Source organism: Bicyclus anynana, chromosome 15 (assembly GCF_947172395.1).
Source record: "Bicyclus anynana chromosome 15, ilBicAnyn1.1, whole genome shotgun sequence".
In the NCBI taxonomy this organism is placed as follows: Eukaryota; Metazoa; Arthropoda; class Insecta; order Lepidoptera; family Nymphalidae; genus Bicyclus; species Bicyclus anynana.
The window spans coordinates 12,182,588-12,201,570 of record NC_069097.1 but is presented as its reverse complement, the minus strand read 5'-3'; the positions used below and the strand labels follow the sequence as shown (position 1 = coordinate 12,201,570).

Genomic DNA, 18,983 nt, shown 5'->3' with positions numbered 1-18,983 from the left:
AAATCGTGGCTGCTTAAAACCTCTCAAAATCACTTAAGATCTTAAAAGAATCCAAATAATCAGTACCTTTCATAGGAAATGGTCGCTTAAGTTAAGCAATACTTAGTTTAGCTTTATGACTTTTTCGGGGATTATAAAAATGGTTACTGTTATAAAATAGGTCAATAACAAGCAAGATTACATTTATTCTCTCAGATATGACGGATGTGTGTAACAGATGACGGAGTGATAAATATTTTGTCTTAGTATTTCGTGGACAATATTTATTTGTTCAAGTTTGAATCCCAAAAAAGATTAGATATTAGATTATATCTTCCCAAGCAAGGGAAGAATTCTATGATTTTTGCATAACTACAATACAACACAACACAAAAAGAGACTCAGAAATCCAACGAAATGTTTTCGTTTATTCTTGGTGCAAAATAAACTTTAATGTTTATTTCGTTTAGGATAATGATTACAATTCAAAAATTCAAAATTCAAATTCAAAAACTTCGTACGTTAAAAGTACATTGTTCTTATTTTTTAATAAGACTCTTGGTATTTCGCCTTTAAACCAATCTAATCATTTTTGTGTGTTTTCAAGTTTTTGTACTAAAATACTTACTGCGTTGATAGATGGTTTGTCTTAACATGAGATTTGGTCGAGGGGATATTACGAGTATTGTATAAATAATTAATTTTGTCTCTGAATAATGGCTAAAATCCCATTTCCCAATCATAATAACAAACAAGCTATTAATTACTTAAACTTTTCTTCTCTGATACTTTCGTGAAAGTTTCTTTGTTTATCGAATATTTCCTAATAATAGTTTGCTCAAATAAGATCAATACAAGTAAATTACTTGTTGTTGTCTCGGATCGCTTTGACTTGGACAGAAAATCGATACGCGTGGGTGGTATCGTAAACATTGGTTAATGTTAATTCCCAATAATCTTTTGATGCCTAGAGTATCGTCTTACCAACAGAGGCGTAGTGAATAGTACATATATCTATCTAATATTCTATTTAAACGATCAATATATATTACAGGGGCATTGTACGTGAAGCGGGCAATGACAATTAATTTATAGTTTTACTAATCTATACGAGTATATATATAAATAAATCCATATTTCCCTTGGTCACGTCATCAAACGGCTGGACCGATTTCACAACTTTTCTTTCGATGTGTTTGTTATTGTCAGGAGAAGGTTCTTATGACAGAAAAAAATTAAAAAAGGGTAGGTAGTAGGTAGTAGGCTAAGTTATAAATGGAACCTTGAAGCAGAATACTATGCTACTTTTTCTTTTATGCCGAAAACATCTATGGTTTCCTGGGGGATTTGTGAGAACGAGCCGTTTGATAATTATATATGAACAGCTGAGACTAGCTCGGATTTTTATAACGATTTTGGAGAAAATCATATTTATTACATACGTTATACGTTACTGTCTAAATTGTTGTGATGGTCTCATATAACGCCTACTCGTATTACAGTCTGATTCACAAGAGTAAGAGCTCTTTTTGGTAACTTTTTAGGAGTCACGGAAAAATATCAGCAAGGCATTCGATTCTGAAGAAAATTATAGTATAAATTCAAGTTTTGCTTGCAAAAATTGCAAAATAAATTTACTCAAATTAAATAACTATAAATTATAATAATTAAGACATAAAAAATATAAATAGATAATCCAAATATTACGTATCTCAAACGGTGAAGGAAAAACATCGCGAGGAAACCTACGTACCTGAGAAATTTCTTAATTCTCTATGTGTGTGAAGTCTTGCAATCCGCATTGTGCCAGCCTGGTGGACTATTGACCAAACCCCTCTCATTCTGAGACGAGACTCGTGCTCAGAAGTACGATATTTCAATTCGTTTGCAAAATTTACATTCACGGCTCACGGATAATAAGCATCATGGCAACCCTTCGAAAAACTCAATTAAATATTAAACATCACTCTGGGCAATGGTTGCCACAAAGATAAGTAACTAGTTCTCATATTATCCCGGAGAAAACATGAAAAAAATATTGAATAGAGGTAGGCGTTACTATCCTGGAGTTTCTTTATGGTTCGTAAACTTATAAAATTATTGTAAAGATGTAAATTTTAAATGGTGAAATTGTCATTTGAATTAATTTAATAACACATACTTATTATAATTTGCAAGATTGGCAAGATACATTTACCATCTACATCTACCGACCACCTGTTTATACATACTAGCTGACGCCGCGCGGTTTTACCCGCGTGGTTCCCGTTCCTGTAGGAATACGGGGATAATAAATACCCTATAGCCTTCCTCAATAAATGGGCTATCTAACACTGAAATAATTTTTCAAATCGGACCAGTAATTCCTGAGATTAGCGCGTTCAATCAAACAAATTCTTCAGCTTTATAATATTAGTGTAGATATAATGCATGTGTGTGCAAATAAATAATTGATTGATTGATTGATTGATTGATTCGTCATCATCATCATCATCTTCATCAACACTCCGGGGTGAAATAAGTGTAGCGGGTTTCCAGCTGGATCTGGGTGACGTTGTCCTATGGCTTCATCAATTTTTCGCGTATAATAGCAATGTGGATCGATTGATTAATTGCTAATAAACAAATTATGCTATGAATGTATGGATTTTGATTTTTGAAACGTGCTACTTCCACCATAGTTGACATGTAGAAGGTATAAACATGGAGTGATAAACTTTTAGCATTTATTAATGACGAAGATATGTTCACGTGATCACGTGATCTTAGAAGAGAAGAATAGAGGTGAATGAAGTCGAAAATCGCACTTACAAGTTATTCAAAACTTTTTACTGAATGGATCCCCTGGCCCGTAATAGCCCAGTGTTTATGACCTCTGCATTCGATTTCGGAGGGTGTAGATTCGAATACAGTGCGGGGCATGCACCTCAAACTTTTCAGTTGTGTGTATTTTAAGAAATCTAATATCGCGTGTCTCAAATGGTGAAGAAAAAACATACTGAGGAAACCTGCATGCCAGAGAATCGTCTTAATTGTGGTGGACTATTAGCCTAACGCCTCTCATTCTGAGAGGAGACTCCAGCTCAGCAGTGAGCCGAATATGGGTTTATAATGATGAGATCTCCTGGTCTGGTAGGCAACGGCCATAGCTAGTTACCACCCTACCGGTATATACTTGCTGACAAGCGAATAAGTGTTTCGGTTTGATACAGCGTAGAAACCGTCAGAGGTATGGTTAGAATAAACTTGTAGCTCGTTCAGAATACACTCCCGATGTTCCCGCGGGTGAGGGGGCGCGTAGCGATGAATGAAAACCCATGACTGATGCACCTCACTTCCCCGCATGCACGATTTTATACCCGCACAGTCTTTCCCTCCGTCGCCCGCATATCATGAGAGTGTCATCAACGAACTTGCCAGGCTACACATGTGTGATCGTAGTCAATAGCTAACTTATAATGTTATAAAAAAATATCTCCAACAACTGAGCGCCTAACATCGCTAACGTGTGCAATATTTATTTCAATATTCGGAGTCATAATATTAGTAATATCATTTTCATTTTGGTAAATAGCTACCCCACCTTTTGAAACAGTATCTCGTTTGAACTGAACAATACAATTAAAATTGGGTATTTCAATCAGATTATCATGCGTCATGCAAGTTTCGGTAAGAAGTAACACATTTGTTTGTTTTGTAACTGAATCTTGTAAATCGTATTGTTAATCGTATTTGTTGCCCGTCGGAGTGGGGAGCGTGAGGTTTTTTCGTTACGGAATTTCTGGATTCGGTCCCCGCGCTCAAGGCTATAGCTATGCAATAGCTTAACAATCACTTATTAGTCATAAACAAATAGTGAATATCGTTAACAATATTATAGTTAAGCTTACCATAAATAGTCATATCATTTTAATTTTGGAATAATATTGTGCGGTTAAACTTGACTGTTGAGTTAGTTATTACTACTTACCGTATATGGTGCTCGTATGCAGCCTTAACCTCTACATATATTGCTAGTTAACGATGTAATCTACGGCTATTTGTTTGCCCGTTTATTTCATAGGAAAATTGAGTCATTTGTTGTGTACAAGGTTTATGGTTCTTCAAGTTCGTTTGTCTATTTTAGTTTATAAAAAATAAGCATCTGCGGAATGGTTAATTGCAATTTTTATTTTTGTAATATGTGGAATTTGATTGGTTTTAGTTTTTTTTTGTAAAATTTTTCTGCAAGTTCTGTCGTAAAACTCCTAGAGGTCTTGTAACGCCATCTGGAGTTTTTAACTAAAACTAAACTTTCTAATAACATACGTTATCTATCAAGAGATCATGTACGACCGCGTAACGCTGAGAAGCTTTTTAAACTTTAGAAATTTTTCAACTCCGAGCTGACAATTTCTCGAAAGAATCTCAACATTTCACACTCAAGGTTCGAACTTTGGACTTATGATTTGAAGTATGGGCTAACTACTGGACCAACGAGGCTATTAGGTTTGGGCCCAACGTGTTACAGATATAATCACACTAATATTACTCGTTCAAAGGCGTACGTTTGTGTGTATGTTTGTTTGTGCTGCGATTTGGCTGAAATTTGGAATGGAAATAGGGTTTACTCTAGATTAACACTTAGGCTTTTCATCCCAGAAAAATCCATGGTTCCCGCGGGATTTGTGAAAACAGAATTTCGCGTACATTCATCAAATCTTCGTAGCGCAGTGGTATGCGCAGTTGATTTACAAGACGGAGGTCCTAAGTTCGATCCCCGGCTGGGCCCATTGTGGTTTTATTTATTGGTCCAGGTTTGGCTGATGGGAGGCTTCTGCTGTGGCTAGTTACCACTCTACCGGCAAACACCGCCAAGTAATTTATCGTTCCGGTACGATGTCGTATACAAACCGAAAGGTTGTGGATTTTCATCCTAACAAGTTAGCCCGCTTCCATCTTAGATTGCATCATCACTTACCATTTGAGATTGTAGTCAAGAGTCAACTTGTGTAGGTATATAAAAAAAATCTTGTCCCAGAAATGTAAAAAATGGACAGGTTCCTGTACTAATTTACTTACTCGTAAAAGCTTTGTTTAATGTGTTGTCTTTTTGACAGTACAAATGTAGGCACAAAATCACGTCTTTTCTGAATCAACTACGCTTTATAAACGCTTTTATAGGTTAAACATGTTAGATACCTACTGCATTTGCTAGGTCAGTGGGATGACATCCAGCGATCAAACCCTTGGCATGCAATCGGGTCAAGTGGCCGGGCAAATATGGCTCTGTCATTAAATTGTATGTAGATTGCAAAAGCTCAATTTAATAGCCTCAAATGGTTGTGCCAAGAACCGCTTAATATAGATGCAGCTTGTAGCTGTGGTGTGTTTACAGTTTTTACTGCAACATATAGTAGACTAGCGAATTCCTCCGACTTCGTTTGAAAGTTTATCTATACTGATATTATAAAGAGGTAAAGTTTGTGGTATTGTAGGGGATATTCCGATTTTGGAAATTCTTTACCACTACAAAGCATCGTTAATTGTGAGTGTCTTAGACTATTTTTTATCTCAGTATCCTCACAGAAACGGGAACTACGCAAGTGAAACCGCGTGGCGTTGGCTAGTTAGTTATTATACACTATCATATTTATTTTATTATATACTAGCGGACCCGATCAAGCTTCGCTTTGATTATGTGCACTTCTTCCCTATCCCTACTCTATACTACCCAACCCCTCCCCTACCACTAACCTACCCCTAACCTACCCCTACCTCTCCCTACCCTTCCCTACGCTAGCCCCTACCCCTTGACACTTAAACATTTGTATGGGAAATAGAAAATTCGGCATTCGTCACTTTGTGAGTCCAACTGATAGCCAGCATGCGTCTAAACGCCCACATTTCGAACGCTTCTATACGTTTCCTGATTTCCTCTTTTACTGTTCAGGCTTTACATCTTTATAGAAGTATGGGCCAGATGTAACTGAGTGTAAATGAGTCGAATGCGCAAAGGGATCTTAAGACTGCGATTGCAGAGAACTTTTCTCATTTCAAGAAGATAAATCCGTTCTGAAAATAAAACTCGAGAACGGCATTCTCGAGTTTTAGCCAGACTAACAAACAGCAATTCATTTTTATATATTCGTATATAGTTTATCGTATAAGTTGTTATATCGATTTGTATAATCATGAACGGGACTTCCAACTTCATTTCGTTTTATCTTATACAATCATAAGTTTAGTGTTGTCTTATCCAACTTGTACTTATTCTTATTACCTCTACCGTTCACAGCGAACTTTAGCCTTTAGCGAAATTTCGCAAGACCAGTCTGCAAAATTTCATAACGCTACTTTCAAAACGACTTTTTTGTAAAATATTAAATCAGCATTTTTTGTTAAACATTTTGTCTTTTATCTTTATTGATCAGATATATGGTAGCTGCGTTCAGTCAAGCGGTCTTAACCAATTTTGGTAGCACCCACTGTATTAATTGTATTGTATTGTATTGTGGACCAATAACCTGCGAGACCCATACATACCGCATTTTACGAAGGCTGCAAGACAAAATATAAACAATATTAATTTCGTACAGTACATGGAATAGGGGTCCGAAATATATCGATATTAATTTATAAGGATTTCTTATAAAACTTAATTTAAAAATCATTTTTTTTTAAATTATCCAAACGTAAAAAACGTTGTTGTCCATTTTGTGACGTCACAATGTTACTTGATGTATTTTTTTTTTATTCTTTACAAGTTAATAACTAATATTTTTTTAGTGTTGCAACAGATCGCTGTTTCTATTTCCGCAAGTGCGGAATCAAAAAAAAATCAAAATCAGAATTCATTTATTTCAAGTAGGCTCAATTTACAAGCACTTTTGACACGTCAGTTGACTATTTGTAAAGATTCTACCACCGGTTCGGAAGGCAGGTTCTGCTGAGAAGATACTCAACTACTAAACTCAACTTTCTGCTGAGAAGATACTAAACTCAACAGTTGCTCTTTTGAAATGAAAAAGTCATACAGTACTATAATTTACAATTGATAACAATTACAATTTCTTATAGTTTTACTTCCTGTGTGAAGGTGCGGAAGCGGAAGGCTTAGTTGAAATTAATGTTGTTTATTATTAAATTTGATAGGAGTCAATTACCCTATTGTGGATCCAGAGCCTTGAAACCTGCTATCTTTCAAAGCCACCATGGTCCAAACTCCACAATTGGCTACCATATTTACATATGGTAACATGGAAGCATGGACTGACTCCTAAAATGAGGTAGGTCTGGTCTATTCAAGCTCTCTGTCTGTACGTATGGAGACGCGTTGACATGCGGGCGACCTCGTAGTCGCTCGAGTCTTCGTATTTGGGTACTATCATCGATTTCGACCTCGTTGTAAGTTTTGTAATAAACAATGCATGTTTTCCATACAAAAGTTACAGCATTTTTTTACTGTCGGAGGGTTGTTTTTTTACCGACTTCAAAAAAAGGAGGAGGTTGGCCATTCGACGCGTATGTTTTTTTTTAATGTTTGTTACCTCATAACTTCGTCGTTTATTAACCAACTAGCTGACGCCGCGTGGTTCCCGTTCCCGTAGGAATACGGGGATAATATATTGAACGCGCTAATCTCAGGAACTACTGATCCGATTTGAAAAATTCTTTTAGTGTTCGATAGTCCTATTTGTCGAGGAAGGCTATAGGCTATATTTTATCCCCGTATTCCTACGGAAACGAGAACCATGCGGGTAAAACCGCGTGGCGCAAACGGCTATTTCTATTAAATATTTAACTTATTCGGTAATATTGAGTAACAAGTGCGCATCCAATGAATCAATGATTTAGAAAAGTAATGCTGAATCGAAGATTGCCAGCGGACACGATTTTAAGATTCCATGATTTAATTAAAACATTCTACAAGCATGTACCAACGTGTGTACAGAGAAGAAGTAATGTTTTTTACTCCGCCTTGCATGTCACGCCGTGGTACGCTACTCGGCGAAATAATTGATGCTTGTGTTCTGTGAATGCGTCGCTCATGCTTGAAATTGTGCGGTTGTACTGGTACTTTAATGGCGACAGTTTCAACTTACTCTTTTCTAGTACTTTACATTGTTACTTTCTTATTGACAACCATATTCATCATCATCATCATCATCATCATCATCATCATCATCATCATCATCATCATCATCATCATCATCATCATCATCATCATCATCATTGTACTGTTTGTGTATACTAAATAGATACCTACAACACTACATACACTATCTCATGTACATTGTTAGTGGGGGTATGGGACAGTATATCACCGGCGCTTGACCGGGGTGGTCGTGTGTGGTCTGCTTGCCATACAAGTATAGGAATGAGCCAGTGATTAACTTATCTTATAGTAAGGACAAGGGTCCTTACAATCATCATCATCATCATTTTCAGCTTATTTTAGCGTCCAACTTATAAGCCAGGGTCCCCTTCTTGGAGACAGACTATATTATATTCATTTTTGCGTACAAGTTTGTAACAATTTGCGTTTTATTATTAAATTGCTCTGTTTACTACGAGAAGTACTTTGCTTTCTTATTTATTATATTAATTAAAAGACACATAATATTATATTAATTAGTTTATTAGAATCTAAGTTTTATCTAGGTATTAAATTGCTCTTTTGCTAGTAAGTACTTTGCTTACAATCTTATTCTAAATCATATTCAGATTGTAAGCAAAGTCTAAGTTTAAGTTCTAATAAACTGATGATTAGATGAGACTACAACGTCAACAAACATCAACATAACATCAGGTGACATCGCAGTCAAGCGAGTGACAAGTTAATGGTTTATAAATAAATAACCTTAAATAATTTAATAAACTAAAAACACGCATCTAGCACGTACTAAAAATTACAAATATTGGATTAAGTCACGTGACAATTTTTTTCGTATTTCTTATAGAATACCCTTTCATTTGATATCCATATCATGGGGGTGGATTTCAAACAGCCAGTCCGCCATCTAGTGGAGGCCGCCATATTGGATTTGTAATGACGTTTCTTAGCTAGTCATGTATTGTCATCAGAACCCCAGAGCGTGTGCAAAATTTCATCCTAATCGAAGACCGGGAAGTGGGTCAAATTAAGATTCCCAAGATTTTCTTACATACAAAGTTACAAGTGATTGGGAAGGCTGTCATATGGGCTTTGTAATGACGTTTCTTAGCTAGTCATGTATTGTCATCAGAACTCAGAGCGTGTGCAAAATTTCATCCTAATCGAAGACCGGGAAGTGGGTCAAATTAAGATTCCATGATTTTCTTACATACAAAGTTATAAGTGATTGGGGAGGTCGCCATATTGGATTTGTAATGACGTTTCTTAGCTAGTCATGTATTGTCATCAGAACTCAGAGCGTGTGCAATATTTCATCCTAATCGAAGACCGGGAAGTGGGTCAAATTAAGATTCCATGATTTTCTTACATGCATAGTTACAAGTGAAGCTAATATAAAGCGTGTAAAGAAACTGTATGGCATGGGTTAATTCATTAGACACACACCTTTACGATCGAAACTTAAGTGAAAGACTATGCGCCCGCGCACCGGCAGTTGCGAATACGACGCGCGAGCGACGCGCATGTCCAGTTTTGTGCCACAAATTAACAACTGCTAATTTGGTTGTTCATTTTTTACGTATTTTACTTACTTTTTCATTACTGTTTCTCTTATTTATTACTGTTACTCATTCAACATCCTAAATCTTAAATCATTGGTGCTCTGTTCGTGTTTATGTGTCTGAATTGAGTCATTGGTTTCGTCATGTGTTGCTTGTTTTATATAATTGTTAAATCATAACGTTTATGTGTTGTTGTATTTTAACGGTTTTATTATTCCGCGTTTGTTGGAGTCATTCGTTTGTAACTAATTGTTTAGTATTGATGGGGAAAGTTGTGTTTGCTTTTATATTGTTTGATTTAATTTTAAAAGTTAAACACTTTCACAGTTTAAGTATGACACGATTGTGTTATTAGATCTCATATTTTTTAATTCTCAATCAAGTGCGTCTCATATTTTCAATGAATTTATATTTTGTTTCTATTTTCTCCGTGTGAAACATTTGACGCTTATTTATTTTTGTTGTCAAATTACTTAAAATTACGTCTTTTCATTTACATAAATAAATTCTGAATATCCCATAAATTAACTAAACTAAACATAGATGTGTGTGTGTGTGTGTCCTAAACTAATATAGATGTGTACGTTATTACTAATTTAGTAGGAATTCAAATAGTGTAGAGCAAAAATACTGCAACATTTATTCTAATTAGTGAAAACAATGTTAGTTACATGAGCAATGCCGCTTCCGTTCACAGTGTAATTTAGTATTCAACAACATAGTATATAATATTTGTCCCCTTCTAAACTAAATTGAATCTAGTACAATACGGCGTAGAAATTTCAAAAGTATTCAAAACGGCTCAAAGTCATTTACACCCATCAAGTTTTTTTTAACGAAAAAGCGTTCAATTATAGTATGAAGTTAAATGAAGGTCTATTTCCGACGCCCAAAATTGAAAATTGTATTTGAATGTTTTTTTAACGTCCGTTAAAAAAAACTCTCGTGCGAATGAGGGCTATAATGAAGATGATGATATTGGATAGAAGCAGGCGTTGCTTTGCGGAAGTTCATCATGAATATATAATAATTTATTTATACTTTAGAACGTGCAATTGCAAAAAAAAAAAAATTTTTGCAATTGCATGTTGTAGAGTCAACATCTCTTGAGGATGCCTCGTTTTCGGGGTGAAACGTACGTAGAGGGTATTTTGTCTGACCTGCGTGATGTTGTCGCAGGGGTTCGTCGGCTTTTCGCGGATGATACCCAAATAAATAAATTATTATATATTGAAGATGATGATGACTTCAAAAGTATCATCGTTCGATATTTAGTGATATTTGCTCTGTGTCCTAGGCGGCTAAAGTAGTATTTAATCGCTCGGCTGTCGATCGGAAACGTAATGGGGGTTAACCTCGTTCGCACAATCGAGCTTTATATGGACAGCTTGTAGCGCGCACAGCCCTGGTGTATTATAATTACGATAACTTGCAGAATAATATCACCGCAGAATAATTGATAACATAAATAACATAAAATTGAAAATTTTTAAAAACCCCCGAAGGTCATGATATTATTAATTACACTATCAATCAACTCATCAATATTCTCTTTCAGTGCGCTTTTATTTGAGACCCCACTCGAGTATATTTGCAGACATTCGGTTATTCTTCCTCATTCGGTCCCTTGAGATCACAGTTATCCAAGTTAATAAATTGAGTTTGGTCGTGCTCTGATTTGATGAGGTTGAGAAAGGTTTACGTGGAGTATTATCCTATCCAACCAAAGTCACCGACATAGCTCAACGAGTCGCGAAGCTGAAGTGGCAATGGACGGGGCACATAGTTTGAAGAGCCGATGGATGTTGGGATCCCATGGTGTTGGTACGGCGATCTCGCACTACAAAGCGCAGTGTTGGTCGACCCGTCAGCAGGTGGACTGATGACATCAAGCGAGTCGCAGGAATTCGCTGGATGCAGGTGGCTCAGAATCGTGAAGTCCCTACAAAAGGTCTATGTCCTGCAGTGGACGTCCATCGGCTGATATGATGATGATGATGATGATTATCCTATCCGCTGTAGGAGATTCGGACGCTCACGACCACCATTTGGCTCTTAGATGAGGATTTCTGGGTGATGGATAAGGAGAATCTGTCGCCCACCGGAGATAAGTCCTCTAGTTGACGCTTTCAATGTTCCCGATGCGTTTTCAACTCACTAGAGGAGAGCCTGACGGTTGCCGTTTGTGAGTTACGAATTGTTCCCGTGGCCCAGCAATCATGCGACTAGTCGGAACATGGTGGGGTTTTAGCCAGTTGAAGTTTGAAGGTGCGTACAAATAGCTCGTACACCGGTATATAGTCAGTTTACGCGTGTCCGGAACGTCATGTCCATACTTGCAGCTACGCGTAAATTCTTGGACAACGCGTACCGCGTCGCCACGGTCGGTTTCTGGTCGCGCGTTAAAGAAGACGCAAACTACCGGGTACGCTATATTTAGACGGCAAAATGAATAGACACAGAATGACCGGGGCTCGCGAATCGCTCTGGATCGATTGACCTCGCGTACAGGTTCGCGGCGGTCCGTACAGGAGCTGTACGCGTATCCAATGTACGCGTGGACAGTGCTTCTCACCTACGCGTTATATAGGACACACACAGCTTGATGTAACCTTCTTGCCTCCCTGTGGCGATAAGGTATCCATGAGAATTTCTTTAAATAAATAAAGGGTTCTGATTTGGTGAAATGAAACCTCAACGTACGCCTCACGCTGTAAAAGCCTTTTATTTACTACATATTAAGTAGTAGGTAATATACATATTATTAGTACTAAGCATAACTTATTCCCGGCTCTAGAACTTTGTCCCGTTTCTCTGTCTACCGGCATAATATCAGCATACTTTACTATGACAACTTAGAATAAAGTGGGAGGCATTCTAGATTCTAGATCAACATTCTAGCTAGCAAGGACATCACTGCCATGTCTTTGCACCTAGGTTTAGTTTTCGCAATAACAAGTTGCAGAGCGTACCTACTCGCTTTTGATAATTTGATCTTTGTCTCGAATTACATTTACTAACTTTTGTAATCCGTTTTCGTAACCGTCTTGTGCTTATTAAATTACATTGTGTCCTTAGAAGGCTGCTCGTTGCTTGTTCGTATTTTTTCGTCTTTTCTCGGTAGCGTCTCGGTAATAAAGTTTCGGAATATTTAATGTAATTTCTTGGATATCTAATAAATTTTATTTTATGTCTTATAAAATGTATTTTCTGTATTAATGTTTAGGTATTTGCTTTGACTATATTTCAACCAATTTAGTTCACATAAACATTTGGTTTTAGATTGAATAGTTCCTATTAGATTAAAATCTACCCATTTAAGCAAGCACTTGTACTATTTTATTACTTTCACTACATTATACCTTGACAGCCTCCGTGGCGCAGTGGTATGCGCGGTGGATTTACAAAACGGAGGTCCTGGGTTCGATCCCCGGCTGGGCAGATTGAGATTTTCTTAATTTGTCCAGGTCTGGCTGGTGGGAGGCTTCGGCCGTGGCTAGTTACCACCCTACCGGCAAAGACGTACCGCCAAACGATTTAGCGTTCCGGTACGATGCCGTGTAGAAACCGAAAGAGGTGTGGATTTTCATCCTCCTAACAAATTAGCCCGCTTCCATCTAAGATTGCATCATCACTTACCATCAGGTGAGATTGTAGTCAAGGGCTAACTTGTAAAGAATAAAAAAAAAAAACCTTCAATCTTTATATACCTACTTATATCTTATCTATCTACTATACTAAAGCTTGGCAAGTTCGTTGACACTTCCATGACATGCGGGCGACGGGGCGGGAATGACTGCGCGTGTGTGAAGTCGTCCGCGCGGTGCAGAGGGAAGGTCTTCGCGGGTGTGAAGTCGGGCGCGCGGTGGCATCGCTACCCCCTCCCGGCCCGCGCGGACCATTACGAGTGTTACGAACGAACTTGCTAAGCTATATGTATTTATGTATGTTGTAATTTACGTGCTAAATATATAATTTTTTGATTACTTATTATGGCTAGTTCAACAAAAAAAGAACTCTTGAATTTTATGTCAATCATAAATCTCATGAGTCCGTGATATTGTGAGCAAGATGCGAATATACTTCAAGGAGAGTAAAACGGTGAGTATTATGATCGGAAAGTTTCAAAATTACAGTTTGTGCGCTGTAGCATGGTGCGGATGACAGTTGCATGTATGCCATTCAAAATACGTCCTATTATCGTGAATCGAGGCAAACTTTCAAGAGTGAAACGAACTGTCACCTGCACCACGCTGCACCGCACAAACTGTGGATAGGTATAAGTTATTTATTTTCTGTTTTTACTTGCGGATTTTCAACCAATAGGTAGGTACATCCGAGTTTGTTTAAACAAATTATGTTTCTCCAAACTCTCCTTAATTTGCATAAAACCATATAAAAATGCGTTAGTTAAAACTAGCTAATCCGTTATTCAAAAATCCAAACATACGATCAAGTGACGGCATCAGCCATGGCTAGTTACTATCCCACCGGAAAAGACGTACCGCGAAGTGATATTCGCGTTCTGGATTCTGTGGCACGGGTAAAACGAATAAGAAAACCCGCTTCTAACTTAGACTGCATCGTCAGTTCAGATGAGATCGCAGTCAAGGACTAACTTGTCATTGTATCATCATTATCAATCCATATTCGGCTCTTTGCTGAACTCGAGTCTCCTCTCAGAATGAGAAGGGTTAGGCCAATAGTCCACCACGCTGGCCCAATGCGGATTGGCAGACTTCACACACGCAGAGAATTAAAATAATTCTCTGGTATGCAGGTTTCCTCACGATGTTTTCCTTCACCGATTGAGACACGTGATATTTAATTTTTTAAAATGCACACAACTGAAAAGTTGGAGGTGCATGCCCCGGACCGGATTCGAACCCACACCCTCCGGAATCGGAGGCAGAGGTCATATCCACTGGGCTATCACGGCTCTACTGGGCTATCACGGCTCATCAAATATGTCATTGTCATTGTATATCCTACTAGTATTATAAACGCGGAAGTCTGTATGGATGTTTGTTTGGATGTTTGTTACTCTTTAACTCCGCTAGTACTGGAGCGATTTAGCTGAAATTTGAAATGGAAATAGATTTTACTCTGTATTAACATAGGCTACTTTTTATCCCGTAAAAAATCCATGAATTGCCGAGATTTGCGAAAAACGTATCAATGTTTGTTACTCTTTCACGACTCGGTTACTAAACCGAATCATCTGAATTTTTGAAGTAGAGTTAGATTATAGTCTGGATTAACACACCTGGCTACTTTTCATCCCGGAAAAATCCATGGTTCCTGCGGAATATGTGAGAAACTGAATTCCACGCGGACGAAGTCGCGGGCGTCCGGTAGTTTGTATAAATAATGTTAATAACGAAATGTTTATCTATTCCAGCGTGCCAAAGCACCAGAATGCACGCCGCCGTGCCGGCGCGCGCAGCTCGCGCCGCGTGTCACGAGCACGCCAAAGCGCGCACCCGCACCGCCGCCCCTGGACGCAGACGGTGAGTCGCCAGTTCGCCATACTTTATCGCTATCATTCTAGTACATACAACCGCAGACATACAACTGTAAGAGCGGGGGGGGGGGGCACACACACGATGCGTTGCGGCCTCAGACCAATTATTGTAAAGGACCTGCCTCTCTAGACGTTACTTTTCTGTCAAAGTATATGATCAACGATCTAATGCGATTATAAAAACTGTCTCTATAGACTCGATGTTAAATAGTTGTAATCGTGTTCGTCGGTTAAATAGCTCCGTAAAAATACCTTTTTGTGTAATTGAATATTGTATAAAACGGGCAAAATCTTCAAGTTTAGTATAAGCTACATACAAAATCTAAGCTCGTTTTCCTCAGAAAACGACAGACAATTTTGTTCGTGACTATGAGTGCGATACAGGTCCTTCTATAATTGGTCTGAGGTTGCGGCGCCGCATCGCAAAGATTTCACCGTGTCAGCGGGCACACGAGCGGTGCGGCGCCGCAACGTTGTACGACAATGCTTCCCAGACAACACAATCACAAGCAACACAGCGTCTTCGCCGGCGAAGACGTGTATTCCTACATGAACGGGAACCACGCGGGTGAAACCGCGTGGTTCTCTACTAGTAATTAATAATAATAACTTGTCTAGTAATACTATTCATGATATTACTAACCTACATTAGTAAATATATCCAGCAACGTCTTTTGATGACGTCCTACTCTAAGGCTTTTATTATTTGAATACACACATAAGATATGACGGTGCGATTGTAAATGTAATCGCGATCGGTAACAATAATAAGTAGTAGAAAATGTAACCTGTATTTATAAGTCTATTTAAGAGCAATTTTTAGAATGACTTTGATCCTAACTGTTGCCCGTATAAATTACTAGCTGATGCCGCGCGGTTTCACCCGCGTGGTTCCCGTTCCCGTGGAAATACCGGGATAATATATAGCCTATAGCCTTCCTCGATAAATGGGCTATCTAACACTGAAATAATTTTTCAAATCGGAACAGTAGTTCCTGAGATTAGCGCGTTCAATCAAACAAACAAACAAACAAACAAACTCTTCAGCTTTATTATATTAGTATAGATATAAAAAATAATCAATCAAGTGACTCGATAATATGTCTATAGTTATTATATCAATTGTTAGCACAGGCTACTAGGGCATAGCACTATAAAAATATCATCCGTTGTAATTTTATTTTCCTCTTCTAAGAAAATGTTGAAACTCTCAGAACCTGTTATACCTACATCATGAATTTCCACGGAATAATCTGCTTCTATTCAGTATTACAGAATAAATTGAAAAAAGTACGTAGGAATGTAATATCCATTTATTATTAGAAAAGCCAATCTCGCGATTCCGATCGCTATTCGCGAAAGACAATCGCTCTCAAAGTCAACATACGTGCTGACACTAAGCAAGAAGTCGTATGTTCTTGTACCGCTTTTAGCTGGTAGGCGGTATTAATTATTTAACCGGTATAAAGGTGAGCTAAAATATTGAGACTCTGCAGCACGAATGTAGCATATAGGACAAGGATGCTGTAGCTAAGCGTTCATAGTTTTTTTTTAAATTGTTATCACCGTTTAGTGTTGGAAATAGTAGTCTGTGACGGATATGACGTCGCTCGATCTCGTGTTGGCTTCAGTGTGCTCGTGGCGTTCGAGCCGTCCACGTCTCTTGTTGTGTAATTCTTTATGGGTTATTATGGATAGGCGGGGAGAGTGACTTGAGTGGAAAAGGGGAGTGTTTGTTAACAGTTAAAGGCGCCTTTAACCCTACACACATCGTTCACAAGTAAGTGACTTCACTCAAGGTCATTCTCTGCCGTTCTAGGGTCTTATTTTGGTTACAGTTTGATTTGTTGATTAAGTTGTCCTGACAAGCGTTGTGATTCATAACCTTTGTTCGACATTAGTTTTCTTATTTTTGTAATCACCTTTGAGTCCACTAAAAAAATAATATTTGTCATATCTTTTAAATATGTCCAATATTCCCATTTCCATCCAAGTAGTCGGGAAATACTGTATTAGGAGTGGGTATCTACTACAATAGACCAACGGGGTAAGGATCGAACCACCACCCCTCGTGATGATGATTCTGGCTTTTACCGTTGAGCTAGTAAGGTTCAATGAGCTATTGTGTTCATATTAATGTAAACTTAACCCTCATACGCACGAGACTTTTTAACGGACGTTTAAAAAGCGTTCAAATATAACAAATGCATTCCCAAGTATATTATGTTCACACATCAGTTGTTGCATTTTCAATTTTGTGCGTTGGAAATGAACCTTCATTTAACTTCATACTATATTTGAACGCACTTTTAACGTCCGTTAAAAAACCTCTCGTGCGAATGAGGGCTTAGCCTGTTTTCGGCATCGTTTGCCTGAATTACACTAATAATACCCTAAGTGTATGGCACCAGATTATCATTTTTATCGAAGGCATGCAACCATAATAAAATATGAGTCTTATCTAACTTCTAACTAATTCTTAACCTGCATCGTCACTTAACATCAGGTGAGATTGCAGTCAACTAGTCATAGATTAAAAAAAAGCCTCTAAGCGGTCATTGCCCTTGTAAACTTACCTATAAAATCTCAGCGTCTAATGAATCTTGATTACTTCTCCAGTTCGCTTTAATGAACGCCGACCTTACAGATTGCAATAAAATCACCCTAACGGCTGGCATAAATAAGCTTCTTGGATATGTACCGCAAATATTCAAAACACGTGTTGGAATTTTTTCGTTTCAGTGATAGGAGTTTTCCATTAATCTTCTCACCTGTAACTAATTAACTCGACAGTGTGGTTTTTATTCAGCTAGAGACTAATTCGAAACTAAAAAAAGTCTAGAGACTAATTCGAAACTCACACTGTCGAGTTAGTTCTTTACAGGTGAGAAGATTGTCATCTCTATTGCACTTATCCAACAATTGGTTATTTGTAATTGGATAGATATTGTTCGATAGCAGTAAAAGTGATGAATTCTAAACAAACTGTTGAATTATAAAAAAAAACATCGTTAAGTACAGAATAACGTTACTATTGGTCGATGTCGATAAAACCAAATAAGAGCAATGGAGATGAATTCAAAACAAACTGTTAAATTATAAAAGCATCGTTTAGTTAACGTTACTATCGTTCGATGTCGATAAAAAAGATGGTTAGTTGATCTTTAACTAGCAAGGTATATGTAGTTTTTTTTTGTCGTAGGTGCTTTGCTCTAAAAATGCTTTCTTCTATCGTAATCGATTGAATAGTCTATCGAGATCTAGAAGTGGTACATTGGAAACCATCATCATTGATCATCTGTCGATACCATAGTGTAGTTCATCCTTAGTAGAATATAATATATTAGCGGACGCCCGCGACTTCGTCCGCGTGAAATTTAATTTTTGACAAATCCCTCTGGAACCATGGATTTTCCGGGGATGAAAAGTAGCCTATGTATTTGGAATGGAAATAGTAAAATCTATTTCCATTCCAAATGTCAGCCAAATCGGTTCAGTAGTTGCGGCGTTAAAGAGTAACACACATCCAAACAAAAAGCTATACGAACATCCATACAAACTTTCGCGTTTATAATATTATAGTAGGATATGGGCTTCTACAATGCTTACTGGAATGTTAAATCACTTAGTGATATTCCTAAACCGATAGGCTAGTTACTATCAATAACTACTCGTATATAATCTACGAACAGATCAGAGCAAATTAGAAATTGCTATTCAAGATGGGGATCAAACCCAGGAACTCAATGTACGGAAAATCGCATACACTACATACAACAGCGCTAGGGTAAAATTTACCGCAGCGAAGCGCGGGGTGATATTA

At 37.7% G+C, this 18,983-nt stretch overlaps 1 protein-coding gene across 7 annotated transcripts in view; it reads left to right on the top strand.

Annotated features, from left to right (window-relative positions):
* Positions 1-18,983, top strand: part of LOC112053498 (supervillin) — a 273,459-nt gene that overhangs the window by 37,721 nt on the left and 216,755 nt on the right. For 6 of the 7 annotated variants that reach the window (XM_052885955.1, XM_052885958.1, XM_052885959.1 and 3 more), the window contains exon 4: positions 15,038-15,146. In XM_052885955.1, coding sequence (XP_052741915.1) covers positions 15,038-15,146 — 109 coding nt within the window. Of the gene's footprint in view, positions 1-9,492; positions 9,638-13,636; positions 13,738-15,037; positions 15,147-18,983 lie in introns of those variants that run through there. The other variant, XM_052885961.1, reaches the window with a different exon arrangement.